At 37.3% G+C, this 19,456-nt stretch overlaps 1 protein-coding gene across 1 annotated transcript; it reads right to left on the reverse strand.

The window, feature by feature from the left end:
* Positions 1 to 11,468: 11,468 nt before the first annotated feature.
* On the reverse strand, positions 11,469 to 18,940 carry nufip2 (nuclear FMR1 interacting protein 2). The gene is made up of 4 exons (XM_059514186.1): positions 18,606 to 18,940; positions 13,997 to 15,676; positions 12,347 to 12,379; positions 11,469 to 12,132 (listed from the first exon to the last, which is right to left on the reverse strand). The coding sequence occupies exons 1-4, from the start codon at positions 18,748 to 18,750 to the stop codon at positions 12,080 to 12,082; spliced, it is 1,911 nt and encodes a 636-aa protein (XP_059370169.1). The 5' UTR covers positions 18,751 to 18,940; the 3' UTR covers positions 11,469 to 12,079.
* Positions 18,941 to 19,456: the final 516 nt, after the last annotated feature.

A 19,456-nucleotide genomic window follows, 5' to 3' on the forward strand; every position in this document is an offset into this window, starting at 1 on the left:
CGAAATGGAGAGCGAAGGGCTCCACTTACACAGCGCTATTACGCGAGACGTGTGCCATCCAATTAGCACCTGCCATTGAAGTGAGTCACTTATCTGAAAGGACAGCTATGATTCGCTGTCCAATCGTTTTTCAAATCGAAGGAAAAATGCACAGTAACAAGCACGGTCCAACTTTATTATACAATGTATATTATAGCAATATGTTATACAGTTTACAAAGTTTATAGTTTGTTGTTACAGTACATTAAAATATGTTTAACTTTGAAAGATAAAGTGTAAAGTTTATTTTCGAAGACTATATGGGAATACTTAAATAAATTGTTCATAATGAGAAATGTTTACATTATCACGGAGCTAATTTCTCACCATTAATGGTCAACACATCTATAAACATGTGGGAATGTTTATTGAATGTTTATTTTATTTATTTTTAAATAAACATTATGTCATTTTGAGAATGACATTTGTCTACGTTTCAACTACAATTTCTGTTGGCTAAAAAAAAAAATCTAAATATGACACTTTTTGGTAACACTTTATTTTATGGTGTTCTTGTTACACGTTACATGTTACTATTATAATAACAATAAAATACACATAATTAATAACCTTAAGACAAACCCTAATCCTAAACCTAACCATATAGTAAGTACATGTCGTTAATTAATATTACTCAGTCCTTAAGTGTATAATTACACTGTAACAATGACACCTTAAAATAAAGTGTAACCTCTTTTTGTATATTACGTAATTGTTTTGCTGTTTCATGTTAAGTAATTGATTTACTGTTTATTATCATTATCCCCACTGTTTGGTCAATGTGTCAAGCTTTTTTTTCTGGTCATTAGATTATTTTGTTTAGGTATGTATCTATACATCAGTTGACAACATGATAATTATTCACTGGAGTACAAAGTCTGACAACTAGCCCCAGCATCCTCTAAAATGTAAATATTAGGTAAAATTATTGAATAAATCAGCCTACATGTACATTTGACTTAAAAACAAAAAACAAAAGTAGGCTTGATTATGAGACTTGAAAACTTAATCAAGTTGACTTCAGCAGTTTAGAGGGTACAGCTGTACATTCCACACCTTTGACCTCAACTCTTATGTGTTTGCTCGAGGATAAATGCTTCATCTCAGCTGGCTCTCACAGCACCAGCAGTGTACTGAAGCATGCACATGACGTGTTTATTCCTTATATAACTTAAAGCTCTGTTTAAGCATTAACTCAGCCATGGATCCACGGAAACTCAGAATCTTTGAGTAATTTTCAACAGTTATTTAATAGCATAGTGGTTGAATGAGGTTATAGACCTGGTTTATTCTGCTTTTATGGCAGTTTGATGCTGCTATATGTAAGTGTTGTAGGTTCCTGGAATTTAACCACCAGGGCATTAAAGGCAGACACTAAAGCAAAGCGATCAGCTGCAGAATCTTCCAGAAAGAGTGACTGCTGTACGTGTCTAATTAACCACTGGAAATATTTTGAACAGAATAATTAATCCTCTTGTCAAGGTCCAAAATAAATTGGTGCCCTCCTTTAAGTGCAGGCCTAGTTCTTATGGATGAGTTGGACATGCTCTACATTGAGTCCGCCTGCACCAGAGGGAGGATGCTAACTGTCTCTCAAAAAATAAAAAATACAGGACTAAATCAGTCCCCATTGATTTGGACACTGTCCTGTCTGAGAATTTAGCAGCTGCAGTGTTTTAATCAATAATGACAAGGCATCATCCACAATGACTTCACATCTTTTCGGTTGAAATTACTGTGCTGAATTTGCACTTGCACACACATGTAATCTATATAAATAAATCACCACATCCCCAACTGGTATAGACTTAGTCAGGTTAGATGTCATATGAATTTGACTTGGATGAAAATGAGTCTAGACCAAAAACTTTCAAAACTGTTGTATGAAGTTTGACTACATTTTCTTTAATTATACATTTTTTTCCAGAAATACTTTTTTTTTCAGCTGAACAATAGGTATGCTGTCAAGCAACAGTACAATTCATTGAGCGCACTTATACTTCTATCCCTCACAGCCTCATTATCACTCCTGGCAAAAGTTAAATATGGCGCTGCCCTGACTGAGGTCTATTGGTCTGGTTAGAATCCCTAAAATGTGTCTTTTCATGAAAGCAGCGTCATGACAGCGACATGAACAAAGCTTTCAGATATTATTAATGTAATATTTCAATTACAGACTATTATGATGATGCCTGTATTCTGCATCCTGTCTCATCTTTCTCAGCGTTTCATCTTTTCATCAGGCAGCATATGGCACATGAAAACTTCCAGGGATTTAGTTCATTCTTCTTAGTCAAAATGTGTATGAATTAACTGATCACTGTCTGTTCAACAATTGATCCATGACCCTGCTTCACAGTAAGATATATTTGTGTTAATTAATTAACACTGCAAGATATAGAAACAAAACAATGAAACTATTATTATCTTAATTTGATTACTATCCTTCTGTCTCTTCAAAATGATACTTCTTTATGAATTTAAACACATAGATCTGGACAATTAAGGACATTTTTGTGATACCTGCAACAGTTAAATGCTGCTAACAAATGAAACAGTCTGGTCTAAGCTGGCAGAACCTATACTAAAGGTGGTTTTCCATAACCTATAAATTCTGTGATTCGTTCTTCTGTTGAGCACCAAAGAAGAGATTTTGAAGACTGTTGATAACCGATGGCTTCTATTGTATATTTTATCCAAACAATGGAAGCCAATGGAAACCGAAACTGTTTAGTTACCAACATTTTTCAAAATCTTCTGTGTGTGTGTTCATGTCGGTGCGTGTGTGCGCGTGTGTTCTACAAAAGACAGTTAAGTCATGCAGGTTTGAAACAACATGAGAGTGAGAAATTATGGCAACATTGTCATTTTTTTTTGGTGAACTATCCCTTTAACCACTGGATTGTGATGAATATTTTAGGGATGGGAGTTGATAGTGGAGCATCTGAGCGCTGATTAACTGGATTAAAAGCAATATAGAGGAACCCTGCTGATTTTTACTGTATAGATGAAGATACAGCAATTCCCTAGGTTGCATGCTGTTACTAACAACAAAGCAAATCAGTTATTGGGTACACTGATGAATGGGACATGTCCAGCCTCACCTTATTAAGCTTTCACAGTAGAAAAAAGAAAAAAAAAACTTTTGAATAGATTTATTTTGTGCATTTTCAAAAGCAATAAACTTCAAGACTGTGATCTTAGAGACTGAGACAAATGCATGGATGTTCCTAGGTGAACTCATCTCAGCCTGAAATAACTTTTAGGCTGGTGGGTTATTAATGAAGTCATGAAGGAAGAAGATAATAAATGTTTTGTATATAAACATATATATAAATATATATAGTGGTTTAAATAAACCTCATTATGTTTGCAACTTGTTCAAATACATTAAACTGCCTTGAAGTGGTATGCAAAACGCAAGCGTTTGAGTCCATGGGTTTTGATGAGAGGTTCTCAGGCAACCAACACAACCCATTTTGGACATTCTGTATGCATAAGATATCTGTTTGATGTTTGTTCGTGCCAAGAAAATGTCTTCTTCAAGTACACTCGAGTGTTTCTTTGCAAGCACAATGCAGCACACAGCATCAACCAGTAAGGTAAACCTATTTTTACTTGTATTCTGAATAGATTATCAAGTCTGTTCAACAAACAAGCATTTTAAAGATGCATGCACTCTGTGATTATGTACTATTAATAAAAGTATTGTAGAGATCTGAATTCAACTAATGTTTTGCAGGCCAATATAACTGAGGGCTTAGACTTTATACTGACACCTGCTGGCATGGATACAAAAGTTTTTTATCCTGCTTAATACATAATTTCAATCATATTTTTCAAAGTTTTCCATTTTCTCTTTTTAAGAGCTAAAACTTTTTGTTACTAAGTGCAAGGTTTGACATATTGACTAAGATATACAGTATCACAAGAGTGCAAAAAGTGGCTGAATGTCATTAATACAGCTCATACACCACGCATGATAAATAATTCAATAACATGCATTTTTCATTGTTCATTCAGTTTGACCAGCTACTCAGACACACTGAGAGATTCAGTTCACATCCTGTTGAATGAATGAAGGATGCAAAGGAAAAACATGATTGTACTATACCATATTCCATAATATCGAAGCTTGTACCCACATAAATCTCATAGTGGACAATGATATAGTGAAATTCTCTTGCTTTAAGGATTTACTGAATGGTTGAGGATAACCCAGGCATGGGGATCTGCACAGAGATTCTGTGTCCTAATTAGGCCCTGGCATTGACAGTGAGTACTGCTTGGGGCACTGTGGATGGGAAGCTGCAGGAATGTAGTGCTGAAAAACTCCAGGCAGACCATAGTATCATGTAATTGGGGCAGAAAACAGATGGTCCTGAGCATGCAAAAGAAAACACATCAGAAAACGGAGTAGCTCATTGGATATGATCATCCAAATCGTTGGTGCATCATTATTAGTGTTGGAAATCGCAAAGATTGCAAGTTCCATCAATATTTTAATACATGTATGGAATAAATATTTGAAAAAAGAGTTGAAGTTTCATAATTTCAATAATAAATGCAATTAAATGTTATTCTTAAAAAAGGGGTTTACATATATGATTTAATGACCTTCAGAGTTGGTGGTCTGAAAATTTGTGCCACCTACTCAGGATGTGAAGTTAAAACAGACATATTTTAAATTAAAATATTGGTAGAACATATGAGGCATGAGAGAAGCTGAAGCTGTTGAATGTACAATCACAGTGTGAAATTTGTTAAAAATGGTAGCAGAAAAAAAAAGTGCTATCAGCTTAACGTTCATATGGTGCGATGGCTTTACTACATGCTCTAAATCTAATCCTGACCTTGAAACCATGTGGATAGTGTTGGAAACACATCCTGTTATGCAGTCCAACAATTGGCATTATACTATTCAACAACACTAAACAAAGAAAAATGTAGTAACATATTTCATAATACTGGCACATCTCATGATAACTGCATATTGTTTCATAACAGCTACTAATTCAAGTTATATGAGTTCTGTGTGTGTACCGTCTTAACCATATTTTAGAGACAAATTTGTATCCAGAAGTGAGCTAAATCAGATGAAACCTCCCAAAATAGGAGCACCCCCCCCCTTAAAAAATTAAGTTTCTGTATGTTTTAGGTCATATAAAACTGTATATTAAAGACAAAATGGAATATGGAATTTCCACATGTAGAAAACTTAAAGTTGTTAATGTGATTGCTTGACTACAAAACTGACTCATGATAATCATTCAGACACGAATTGTACTACATTGTTTGCTTTGTTTTGATTCGCTAAAAAGAACCATCTTACAAGAGTAATTTATTCAACTGATCGTGCTACATGATTTTGATTAACTAAAAAGAACCATCTCATCAGAGTAATTTGTTCATGAGTTGGATTACACAACACTGTATGTTTTTGATTCACTATAAAGAATCGGCTCAAAAGAATCATATGTTAACAGAAGCAGATGTCTTTTGAGTCTGGTATTTTTTTTTTTAATTCAAACCAATCAGATTTCAATAATAACCAGATCAGGTTCTTGTTTCCCAATCCTATGATGTGCACCAGCAATGTGCTCAATCAGAATCATAGTTCAGCTGATAACCTCAATTATTAAGATAATTGGAAGAATTGTTAATGGTATAACTTTAATAACGGACCAATTCTCACTATTAGTTGTTCTTTATTAGTACTTATAAAGCACATATTTTGACATCCCTAATTCTACTTAAACTTAACAACTACCTTACTAACTAATAATAAACAGCAAATTAGTAAGCACAAGTTGTTGTAAATGTTTTTTGAATGGCGAGAATTGGACCTTAAAATAAAGTGTGACCATGTTAATAAATTGCCATGTGTCCATAATATTGGACACATAATATCAACCGTCCTAAGCTACACAACACTGTCAAAAGTAAGTAGACACCCAAACACCACTCCCAAATGAGCTTGCTGAACACTTAATTTCAAAGCCATTGGCATTAATAAAAAACTGCTCATCCATTTGCTGCTATAACTGCTTACACTCTCATGGGAAAGATTTCCACGGAAGTGGGGGCCTGGCTGCAAGGATTTGATCCCATCCTGTTGAGGTCAGGCAGGGACCCAGTTTCATGTTTTATGGTGTGTACATGTTCTTTCAGCCACCTATTGTACATGTACAGAGTGGAACAAAAGAACATAATTCGTACATGGCTCGAAAACAATGAAAAGACCACATGAGGAATGTCATGGAAGTATGTAATTTTCTTTTTTTTTTAATCATGTGCATGTAAATTATTCATGATTGGATTTAATGAATCCAATACTCTAGGTACAAGTTTTAATTGCAAAATCAGGTTGTATAATGAAAAAATGTCGCCGTTCATGCAGTTACAGTCACAGAAGCCTTCAGGCCTTCTTTCAGAGCGAAACGCTGTGTGCTCGCCACACATCACAGTGGTACTGTGTACATAGTGACTAAGACTGCAAGTGTTACTGAAGCATTGTTGATCAGCCTGTGGCAGAGAGAAAGGGAGCAGTATCTGCTTGGCTTTAGTCACAGAAGCATAGAACAGAGCCTACAAAGACATTCAGTGGCACTGACCTCATACTCTGAGAGTCAGCTCTATTTAAAGCACAAGGATTCTTTCTGCTTTCTATTTTTACTCTCCCATCTTGGGCATATTTCTGGCGGGGGATGGGTGGGGAGGAGATTGAAATCACTGCCGTTTGCGACAATTCTACCACTTTGGAGGAAGCATGCATGCTCTGCTTTTATTAGATGTGTCAATCACGGTCCAAATATGGAGTGCTGTTTTGATGCAAGTGGGTTTGTGTGATGTTTAATGGTATTATTAGAAACGAAGGACTGAAGTGTTATGTTCTGCTTTTATCATCTGCAGATCTTCACAGGAGATGCTGGGACACATCAGGACCCATGGGGGGTTCATGCATTTATCATTAACATATTTCGTAGTGGATTTTCCCTATAGGCATGTGAATCAAGATCATTCTGGTCTTTTCTGTCCACAGGCATCTTTGTTCTGGAAAATATAGTGGATATAGTGAACAAAAACCCTGTTTAAATCTAATGTAAATTTTTTAAGCAGATAGTTTCATTTTTAATGGATTTTTACAATAGTAAAAAAGCATACATTTTATTCCTTACTGTTATTTCTATCCCACGATTTTGCCCTGATTTTCTGTATCTGTTTCTGACACTGGTATAATACAAAAATAATACTCATAATGACCTTCAAATGTGATTTAAAGCAAAACAATGCGATTCATCTTGTCAGATTTACACTGTTATTCTTCTAAACTTCTCATTTTGAGAATATTTAAGTTTTATAACCATTACAGTGGTAAAAAATGAAAGAACAATTAATTTAATACAGTAATTACATTCTATAACTCAGTAAGATTACTTGTTAACCAAGTTCATCCAATATTTTCAAGATCAATTATAGCATGACTGAATTAGGCAAGTATTTCCACTTGAGTATATGGCTGAATGTTTTTGCATACGCTTAGGGGGATTTCTGTACGTAAGCTTATTTGTCTTCCATTAATCATCTTGTAGTACACTTCACACTCTTGATGGTGGCTTATGGACTTACCTTTTACTTTAAGACGGGCAACAGCGACATCTAGTGTTACACTTCTAAATCCCTATTCCAGAATAATGCATTGTACGCACATATATAATAATTATAATGCACTTTAATAACGTTTAACGTGAGGCAGTAGTTAAAATGGACAGGTTTCTACATTAAGAGTGCATCAAATATCAACTAATAACAAATAGCCAATGATTAAATAACTACTGTTTTAGTTTAAGGCATGCTACCACACTCATTCTGATGTCCTTATAAACACCTCACCCTTAGCATTCTCTTGCCTTGACTCACCTTTACAGCAGTGCCAGCTCAGAGACGCCAGAGGGGTGCTGGGACTTTCCCTGGGAAAACACAGGTTCAGTGTGTCCTGTTTATAATGCTATAATAACAGTAAATCAGGATTATAAAGAGGAAGGAGGAAATAGAAAGTGGGGTGTGTTGCTGTAATTCCAAAGAGCAGGTCAGGTATGGTATAACTATTATAGCCCACATAAATACACTGAGTTTTATACAAGTTAAGAATGATCCAAATAGCATTAGTGGCATAGTGATTAAGGATAAAATAATTTTGACTCTCTTCTTTATAAAATCAAGCTACTAAGAGGCATTTACAATGGAAGTGTATTGGAGCCAGTTTCTAGAGGATTGTGCAGCTTGCAGTTTTATTAAAGCCTTCACATTAATTTCTATTAAACAATCATGCATTATTTGATCAGTTTTAAATCGTTATTTTGGCATTTGGCGCATTATGGTTTTGTTTTAAGGTATTTAAGGTAACGATTGCCCCATTCACCTCCATTGTAAGTAATTCACTGTAGTTAGAATTTTTCCTGCTTCTAAAATGAAGGTCAAAATGAAATTTGAGCAATCAACATTAGGCCTGATCAAGCCTAACCTAAAGTTTAACAGTACACACTCAGAAGAAGACTCAGAGAACAAGTTCTTTTTCAACAGGTTTATTAGCAGTGACAAAGATTCTTGAGACATAATGTAACTCCCTCTTAATATCCACTGTAGGAAATTCAGAGAGAGCAACATAAAATGAAATATTAATTCAAACTTTTAACAGTCAAAACATGGCACAACTGAAGATAGTTGGGGGTTGATGGGGTGTGGGGAAGGGGGAAAGCAAGAGTTTTTTCATGTTCTGATGTGTTTCCGTTTAATATATCGCTTAACACAGGCACCCTGAACTTGAAAAGTTCGCAATATTAACTTTGCATATAATTGAGCGTATGAATGAAGACAAATACACATGCTTTCACACAAACACACACATATGCATCCACACGCAAAAGACAGTCGAGTTATCAGGACAGGACAAGAATCATTCACACATCAAGAAAACAGGTGAAATTTTAATATGCCAACAAAGATGCATTTTCTCGGTACAGATTTCGCAATCAAACACAGCATTTAAGTATCTCTGAACCCTTTTCCCCATCCGTACGTGCTCTCATTGCTTTAAACACTAAGGGGAGCTATTTAAGATGTATGTAAATAATTTATATTGCAATTATATAATTTGTGGGGTAGTAAGTGCTTATTTAAATTGAGGAAATTAAGCTAATGTGCAACCCCCCAAAATATAAACTCTGTTCTGTTTGCATTCTGTGCATAGAACCTAAATATGTGCATTTGACCCCTGGAGTTGAGTTTCTTTTTAAACAAAGGCCAGGTTCAGTTCATTCTGCTTACAGCGTTCACAAAAACGTAACTGAGTTAGGGAGACTGCTCACCCAAAATCTGAATTCTGACAAAATTTACTCACCCTCACGTTATTCCTAACCGGATTAAACTGTTTTTATCTACAGAGTGATAGTCAGTCGGGTCCGAAACAGACAAGACATTCACTATATTTTGGGACAGGGTCAGAAAGTCTTTGGAAAGACATGAGGTTGAATGAATGATGACAGGATCTTAATTTTTATGTGAACGATCCCTTAAAGAGGAAATAGGGATACCGGGACAATGCATGTTCACAGAGGTATTTCATAATTAACCTAATGTAATGACAGATGGTTATAAATTATGCCTACATCAGTAACTCCTTAAGCAAATCCCTTGGATATAAAAAAAAAGCTCTGTGAGTTGTTTAAAGACAAAATGTAGATAACTACAATAAAACTCAACTGAAGCCATGAAGAGATGTGCATCTAAAAATCCAAGAAACGAGCTAATTATCAATCGCAGGATTTCTCTACATTGCACAAAGCTTTAAAGTGGAATCCAAATGGAATTAGAAAAGATGAAGCAGAATTTAACAACCTTACATCGGTTTCATCAACAGCTGCAATATCTTTTGATCCGAAACATGGAACAGATGTCGGATACCTCAAGAACAGAAACGGATTAAGAACTATCATGAAACATCCCACGTTTTCTGAAGACAGACCACATTGGAAACCATTACATGCTGCACTTAAAACATGGATGAAAAGAAAAACAAACCCTTGCAAAGGAAAGACATACAGATACGTAGTGTGGTTAACGTCTTCCATGTGTACTTGAATCTTTTCACCTGGCAGTGTTTCATGGTCATGTACAGAACACACTGATGCCAAATGATACCTGTAAAGACGCAAGCATTGGCTTTCAGTCAAAAATTAAATCCCTCAAAAGGTTACAATTTAAAAAACAGCTGGTACAAACATGGGATGTTCTTTCATATTTGGCAATAACACTGTTGGTGCGTTTTTTTGTTAGATAGAACACTGCCCTAATTCTACCTGAGTGTCTTTTTGTTTTATTTTCATTCCTTTTTCACTTTTTTTTATTTTACATTTTCTTTTGTTTATGTTCATTTTCTTTTGAGATTGTGGACAGACAGTCCTTAGGTAGAGGTTAAAAGTTAGTAGCCTATGATTAATTACTAGAATTTCAAATATGTACTGATATGTCAATGTTTAAGGAAATACAATTCAAGAACATAATACGTAAAGTGCTACTGATTCTTATAAATCAATTAATCTGTGAAATGATAAAACAAGAGGATAGACTGTAGCTTTAGAATGCATTTTCTGACATTTAAAAAAAAGAGAAACATTTACACAACGGCAGAATTCCTGTTAACGGCGGTTCTACTGATGAGGCTCATATGTGCTTAAGCAAGCGCTTAACCGATAAGCATGGAAACCCAGGTATAAATAAAAACATAAGAAATAAAAAGCATAAAAGTGTGATTTTGGTGCTTAAAAAAATGTAAAAAAAAAACTAGGGGCTTCTAGTCTCTATAGTGAAATAAAAAGTCTGGATGGTTCGCCAGCGACTGCTCTATAGGTTCCCTCTAAATTGCGGTGTAGTCCAAAATGAAGCAAACGTAGTCGCTTCTGCCTTTCCAGGCAAAAACAAAATTCCTAAAGCCTCCATAATGTACCTATATCATTGAAGCTGAAGCAACTCTGTGGTGTGGCACATCTTATCGATTAGTACTGGGTTCTAACTGCTACTTGAAAATTAAAAACATAAAACACTCAAGATAAAAGAGTATAGCGTGATCTCCGCCCCCGTTTACACATTCACACAATGAGCAAGACACTCGAACGGCTGTCAGGTGACAGAAGCGTGAAGAGACGACAGTAAGACCATTGAACGATAGCACTTTGAACTCTTCCAAAAGACACACAGAGCAGCATACTGCACATGCACACTACAGGGCGGTTGGTTCCCAATCCGAGTGTACCTCATAACCTGCCCTGGGAGTTTTTAAGTATTTCAAAGAAAAGAAAAAGGAAGAAAAAAAACAAATAAACGAAGTGGAGAGACATCACTAACAGGACTGACCCAAACTTGGCCAGAAATTAAATTAAGACAATTATTTATTCCCAAAGGCTTGAACTAACCGCCCCTCCACACATAAAATGGAGTTTGATTCCCCTGAATCTCCAAAAAAGGAAATAGTTCCTCTGGCCACAGTATGTTAATTCATTGTAGAGTGACACTCTTCGGTTCTGTGCCCAGATGAATTCAATGTGACCACTACATGATTATTTGAATTCAAGAGGGCACACATGGGGACACGCTTTCCTCCTGGACACTCTCTTAGGTCTGCGAGTACTTAAAGGAGAAGCTTCCGCCCAACCAAATGTCATGATAGGGTTATCATGAGTGTTTGACGAGTGAGTTGTATGTCCCCAAAGTCATTGAAATTGTCTTCAGCAACATATCCGTATTAGAGTTGAGTTCCACAGCTCCTGTTCTTCAATTCTAATAATCTAAAACCAGCTAACCCCGTTTTTCCCTAAGCGCACCCTGTTCCTCTGCGCTCAGTCTTGACTGCTGACAGGAAACAAGGTCCTTTCTAAACCATTGGATTAGTTCTGATTCAGGATGCTTAGAGGCAGCAGCCATGTTCCTCAAGCACATCTTTTTGCATCAGAGTTCATCTGAGATATAGTGTTCAGACACAGCTTCACTGAGCAGGTCCATCCCATGACTCACTGTAGAGGACTACTCGATTTGGATCTGTGAGAATGTGAGAAAGAGGAATGTAGGTGAGAGCTGGGAACTCTAAAACCACAAACAAAAATGATATGGGAAGGGTTGAGGGATGTGAGCAGATGGGGCATTGGGTTGCAATATCTAAATGCTGAATCATTGAAGGGTTTAATAATCACATGCTGAAATAGGAGTGGTCTATAAATATGTCAACAAACACAAGAGGTAAATGGCAGCTTACCTTGTTTTTGCAAATTCAAAAAATATTCCATTTCTGCAATGAAGAGAGATGAAAGTTTAGTGTAAAAATAAACAAGTACAGCTATGATTCAATCAAGATCTGTCCTTTTTTATTTAACTTGAAAGAAACTCACACTAACAGAATAGCTTCAAAATACTGTTGTCTTGTTGCTTTATATAACCACACGGAAATAACATATACATATGTATATATATATATATATATATATATATATATATATATACATATGTACATATATATATATATATATATATATATATATATGTATATGTATATATATATATATATATATATATATATATATATATATATATATATATATATATATATATATATATATATATATATATATATATATATATATATATATATATATATATATATATATATTCAGTCCCACATTATCATTTGTGTGTTAGAGTAACAACCTTATTCTAATTTGAGAAGGCCAAGTAACAACTTAAGTAGACTAAACCAATTTATCTGCACCAAACAAACTTTTTTGTACATTAGAGAGTGACTGATAATTAGTTTGAACAATTTATTTTTTACTGACATTTACACTTTTAAATTGGGTTGACCATAACGTCACCAATCAGCAGTGCTGGGTAGAAACTGATTACATATAATCTACATCAGGTAATCAGATTCCGAAAAAAATAAATACTAGATTATATTAGGTTTTAAAATGCTCCTAATAAGATTACAGATTTTTTTTTGGATTACATGATTACCCACACAGTGTCAGTGAATTAATAATTTAGTGATTCAGTGAATGAATTTATTGATTCACTTCCATTCTTATTTTTTTTTTCCTTTTAAATTTTCCTTCCTAAATGAAAGAGTTCTAAATGAGTTTGAGAAACCCTGCTGTAATGTAATGTTAAATGAATTCATGATGTTGATAAAGAATGGAATATATTTTCTTTCTCTTTGTTTAAATCAACATGGTACACAATCCCATTCAAATCTGTGTGATAAACTGCATTACTGCATTACTTAAGACTGCATTACTTAATGCGTGTAATCCAGGTTGTTAATAACAACAATTTTTGTCCTGTAATTTGTAATCAGTAAAGGACTACATTTTGTAAGTTATTTACGTAGCACTGCCGATTGGTGCGTCTCTATGTGCTCCAGAAATTATATTACTTGTATTATGTCTTTTCAGATAATCACTGTTTTAAAGATTTATTTTTGGTGTTTTTGACTTTTTATTGATAGGACAGTAATGAGACAGGAAGTGAAGTGGGAAAAAGAGTGTTGATGGGATCGAGAACGGTCCACAAGCCGGGATTCAAACATGCGATGACCGAAGCACCTTTAAAGTTGTCAAAAATTAAGTTTTTATATATTTAAGGTAAGGAATTAAAAAAATATCTTAATGCAACATGATCATTACTTAAAATCCTAATGATTTTTGGATAAAAGTAAAATCGATAATTTTGACCCATACAATGTACTGTTGGTTATTGCTACAAATATACCCATGCTAATATGACTGGTTTTGTAGTCCAGGGTCACATTTATTGTATTAGTCCATCTCCACTGTACATTCATAAGACAGCATATCCTTGTAATACATAGTAAAGTGAAAGTACTTAAGAAGAAACTTAAACAGTGAGTTACCTTTAGTGTGATAAATTACAGCAGCTTTTAGATCAAACGTCCCCCAACTAGACCTCCTGTCAAAGCCCTTAGTATGGCCCTGGTCCTTGGCCAAAGCCACCTTAGGTGCAGCTGGGGAGGTGGGAGGCAGCTCGGCACAAATGTCCTTAGAGGAAGAACAAAACACTATTGCACCATGAACCCCCGTCTCATCTCTCTGGGCATCGGGGACGAGGACAGAGGTCTCGGGTATGGCCCCGCTTGCCACCATGGCACCGCCGCTCGCACCCCGACTCTGAGCGTTTGTCCATTTGTCTGGCTCGTGAGTCTTGGTGAAGGGTGGTTGTTGATCCGGTCTCTGAGAGGTACTGAAAGTCTGAGTGGCCACTGTAGCAGAACAGCCTCCCTGAAAGCTCACCTCCACCGACATGTCCTTTCCGGTTGAGCGGCACGACATGCCCTCTGGTCCGGCGCTAGGCTCGTTGATAAAGGACAAGCCCCACTGATTCTGAAAAATGTCCCCCAGAGACTTCTGATTTGTCGGAGCAGCAGGGGGATCGGCTTGGCGGCCGCTAGGGAGCGAAAGTTGCATATTGGAGGAGGTGACGGGGTAAACGAACAGACTGGGCTTCCTGGGCTCAGCCACAGAGGATGTGGAACTTCCAACGGCCGAAGTGCCACTACTAGGGGGAGATGCTACATTCTCAGCGGCAACAGCCGGAGGCGCCAGCAGAGGAGTGGCACTGAAATGGGGACAGCCATTCCCTTCCCCTGGAAGGGGACCGTTGGTAAAGCTAGCCGAGGTGATGGTTTTCACCGCAGACATGGGGACCTGTGGCGGTCTCCCAGGCACCTGGGGAGCAGGAGTGAGAGCCTCCCCACCAGCTTGGGCAGTCTTATTGAGGTTCTCCTTCACTTTGCTTGCATAACTGATCTTAGGCACAATCTTAGCGCTACTATTGTCCACAGGAAAGACAGGCGGAGGCTTGAACAAGGTCCATGAGTCCTCTTTGGTGGAGGTAGCCCCTTTAACCTTGCTGGAGCGATCCTCGAACCGTTTGCCAGCCGCTTTGCTGTCTGAGTTTTTACGCTGAAGTTCAGCCATCGACAGAGGAGGTGGGGTGGCGAAGGCAGGTGGTTCCTTGACTTTTAGGTGCAGCTCAACTTTTGAACCAGTTCTGCCACTCTCCACCTGAGAGCCAGAGGCCGAGTCCGGCGCCACAGGCCTGTGGTCTTGTTTGCCACCCTGTTGCATGGCTTTTCCCTGGGCAGAAGCAGTCACATTGTCCCCGGTTTTGCCATTCCTCTGGGCTAGGCGCTTCTTGGGAGTAGTGTATCCACTCTCAGAGCCGCTGCCGTCATTATCAGCTCCGGGTTTGCTAGGGTAACCGTTGGTAAGTGGTACAGAATTGAGCGACACCACACCGTTCAGAGTAGCCAAAGCCTCTTTTTTGCATTCAAGTGTGTTCAACGTTAAGGACTTGTCATTTTTGAAGTCCATGCTTTTTCTGCTAGTGTTTCTACCTTTTCTGTCCCCTGTTGAGTCAGCGGTGAAGGCCCGTCTAGTGGGCTTCTGTTTCAAGTTGATGTCTAGCAGGTGTCTGTCGCCATTGCTGTTCGCAGGGTGCAGGGATCTTTCTGGGTTAAAGGAAGCGGGAGTCACCTCTCCCTCCTTCAGAGTTCCATTTATTTTGCCATTTTCTGCACAGAGGAGAAACAAAAAGCAATAAATATATGGAATGCAAACCGCAAATCTGCATCAATTGATCCATTGAAACAACAAATTTTGTCAAACGTCCAGATCAGATCTCAAGTTCCAGTAAGGGAACGGGTCAAGTCTAGCCAATGTTTGCAAAAGATCAAGGAATATTTAGACTAGGTATGTTCTGTGGAACCAAGCCAGGGTCAGGCAGATGACAAGCTGTCTACTGTCAACTCAAATTAAACAACCATGGATGGTATTCAGTGTACTTCCAAATAAAACCAGTATAAAATTGAATATCTGTGATTTGATAGCCATAACCAACCTACATCTGAACAGAGCTGGTTTATCAAATTACATCTCTGCCAATAAAGTGAAATCAGAGATCATCGGTTTTCATACTGGGTCTGCAAAAACACTTTCAGAAAAAAGGAAAGAAACTTGTTTTTTATGTATCATGACATAAAAATCTGCATTATGTGTGTGTATTATAGCAAATATTGTAATTTAAAATAATTGTTTACTATTTTCGTATATATTTTAAAATGCTGTTAAATCATTCTAAAATGCTGATTTGGTTCTCAAGAATCATTCCTTAGTATCGTTGATAAAGGTTGTGCTCCTTAATTTTTTTGTGGAAACCATAAATAATTTTTTTCTGGACTCTTTCACATATTTCAAAAGTTGTATTTATTTATTTATATGTGCTATATAAATACATTTGATTTGAAACTACAGTCAATGTTCTGTAGAAAAATATATTTAACACACATACAACTTAAAATATGCAATCAACAGTATATTGTCTTTATTTTTGCTTACTACTTTCAAGAATTAACAGTAAAACAGTCTGTTATCCAGAGGGATCCTCTGCAACAGGATCACTATATTTGGATATCCTTAAAAAAAAAAAGACAAATGTTCTGTCAGGCAAGTGTGCATAAGACTGTTTGCTGTACTTCATGATTTCTATGGAAACTATTTATGGCAGATGATGGAATGTCCTCATATGAGCATAAGACTGGCATTAGCAACAATTCCATTCTGGCAGCCTGGCATACAGATTCAAATTCACAGAGGAAAAAAAGCTGTATTTTTACAGTACATGTAAACAAACTGAATCAACAAGGCAGCAGGGTAATGTCATACCTAAATCAAGGGTGCAACGTATTAAACAAGTGGTTTGAGCACTAAAACGGTTCTTAACGACCTCTGTGTTTGAGGCAGAAAGTATGAGGCATGAAAAGAGCACCCCTAGCAAGTGTGCTTTCATCGGACGGCTCAAGTCTGACATCGCCCTATTTTTAACCGGAGGTATGACGTGTCAAAATGGAGTACTCAGTCATATTTGGGTAGTTCCACAGCATTGGCGGACACTTCTTAAAATCCCGAAATGAATCAAAAACGCAAAACCTTATACTGAGCTCCCTTTAACAAATTCCATTGATTTTGTGAGCTTACATTTGTGTGGTTTGTGTCTAACGCCATGACAGCTTCTGGGGCTATTTTCATTTGTGTGGTAAAGTCACACTCGTTGAAGTGGGTTAATCGCAACATGGCAGTCAGGAACGTGTATACTACATTAAATCATTTACAAAATTGTTTATGAATGTTAATACTTTATTTGAAGCCATGTTTTTGTGTACTCGGTCAACAAACCGGCCAAGTCATCAGCTAGCTTAGCATGCTAAGTGGGCAGCCTGAATGATTAGCCACAGGAAGGTGTGCTTGTTGGTACGATTTTATAAAGTGACAACTGCAAAGATACATTTCAACAGGCGCTAGCAGTTTTTATGGACCAATTATGAACAGTTTTAGCGATATGAAGCGGTGTACTCCAGCGAAACATTTTACACAATGTATACCACAATAGCCAACTGAACCGTACAAAATAGCTTGATATTAACAGTTAACCCTTCGCCTGCGGTGCATTTCAACACAGTTAAGGGAGAGAATACACACAATAAAACTGTCACATTTTGATTGAAATCAAACATACATGATAGTTCTCACGCCATGAGCTTCGTTGAATAAAATTATAAATAATGCAGGGTACAGGGGGTCAAGAAAATGCACTTAAAAATAAAAACAACAGAAATGTCGTTCTTTTATTATTATTTTTATTTTGTCAATCTGCACGTCAAAGCGTGCATTTGACAGTTTGCGTAACGTTATATGATTTTCCGGTTGCTTCCATTTACGGTTTTGGAACTGGAACGTTTGTATCCGTGCAGCTATAGAATTTTCCGACACGTTCTATTCAGGCCACTTGGTGCCGAGTTCGAATCGGCGGTAAGCGCGAGCCCATTCACTACCAGGCCCACTCACATGACTGTCAAAGAGCAATAGGCCGCTATTCGAGCTAAGATGGTCAAACGTACACCCTTAAAACAACATTAATAGCGACTCTGACAGAAATACCTAGCATGGCTGACCGCATCGCCCGAATTGTATTATCAAATACTCGGGTTTGTACGAGAAACGGGCAGCGGTGAAGTTTGAGATTTGGCAGTCCATCATGGCGGACAGGAAATAACAGAACAAGCTTAAGATACGAGCAGGAACATTCCACAGGAGCCGGTTCGTGTTGCTGTGGCAGCAACGGGGCAGCGCTAACAGGCTATCCTGGATCTCTGACGGCCGCGTTCCTTTTAAAAACGACCCAAACTGAGAGTTATGTTTACTAATGAATTAGAAGTCAGGGAAATGCGTGCTGGGAGACCGGTGCACAAGGTCAATGTCCCTTTACGCTAGCTAGCGTTGCGGCTAACACTGGATATAACTATTTCAAACAGTACAGTCAGCAAAGCATGCTCCTCGTTTGACTTAACTAATGCAGTATTACTGTACAAGCAAACTACGACATGTATTAGAAGCTTGTTCAGAGAGAGAGTGAGATAAAAACAGTGAGCTTTGCTGGTTACCAACCTGTTTTCTTCGTCTGCGTTTTCTCGTTCTGGAACTTACGGTTGTTCTGATCATTGTTTACCGATATGTTTGATCGATCAGGGCCGTTCTCTGCTCCATGACTGATATATACTCCGGATGCCCCTTCGCAGGGACGTTCCTCCATTTAACGTTAGCGCAAGTGACAAAATGTGCTCAACCGGTGCTCGGTGGACGAGGGGAGTTGAGACATTTGCACTGCCCAATCACCGCCGGAGTTAGTGCGTTTGGGGGGTGCCAGAGAGAAGCGGGCGGTGTTTAGTGCGTCGCGATGCAAGGATTGGAACCTTCCCAGCCAAGGCCACAGGAAGCTGTCATGAAAACTTACGCAATCAACCGAGTGTTGTGTCAATGCTGTCTTTCTTTGATGTACTGTTGGCAAGTTTCATTCTTTAGTGAGTAAAATCTATTGGTTCACTATTTGGTGCACCTTTCTGCCAGTAGGTGGCGACAACTTCATGTTTATGAGCGAATCTTTGAATCATTTAATCTTAATCGACTAACAATCACGATCTCCGAACTCCGTTATCCTTTTTTACAATTTAGTAATGATTTCATAAGACCACATAAAGAAGAGCCGCTTAAGCATTATACTTGTTCCTCACAAATTACAGCAATTTATTTTATCCGTTTTGTGGATGCCTTAGCAAGCTATACATACATACATACATACAAAAGACATTTGTTCCCATATTGCAAAAATAGTTTTTAAATATATTACTAAAGATACAAAAAAAAAGCCAATATTTATATTTGAAAATATTTTATGTATAACCTATAATAACATAATATATGTAATTAAAAAAATATTATTGGCCATTTTTAGTATATTT

This window comes from Carassius carassius, chromosome 28 (assembly GCF_963082965.1).
Source record: "Carassius carassius chromosome 28, fCarCar2.1, whole genome shotgun sequence".
In the NCBI taxonomy this organism is placed as follows: domain Eukaryota; kingdom Metazoa; phylum Chordata; class Actinopteri; order Cypriniformes; family Cyprinidae; genus Carassius; species Carassius carassius.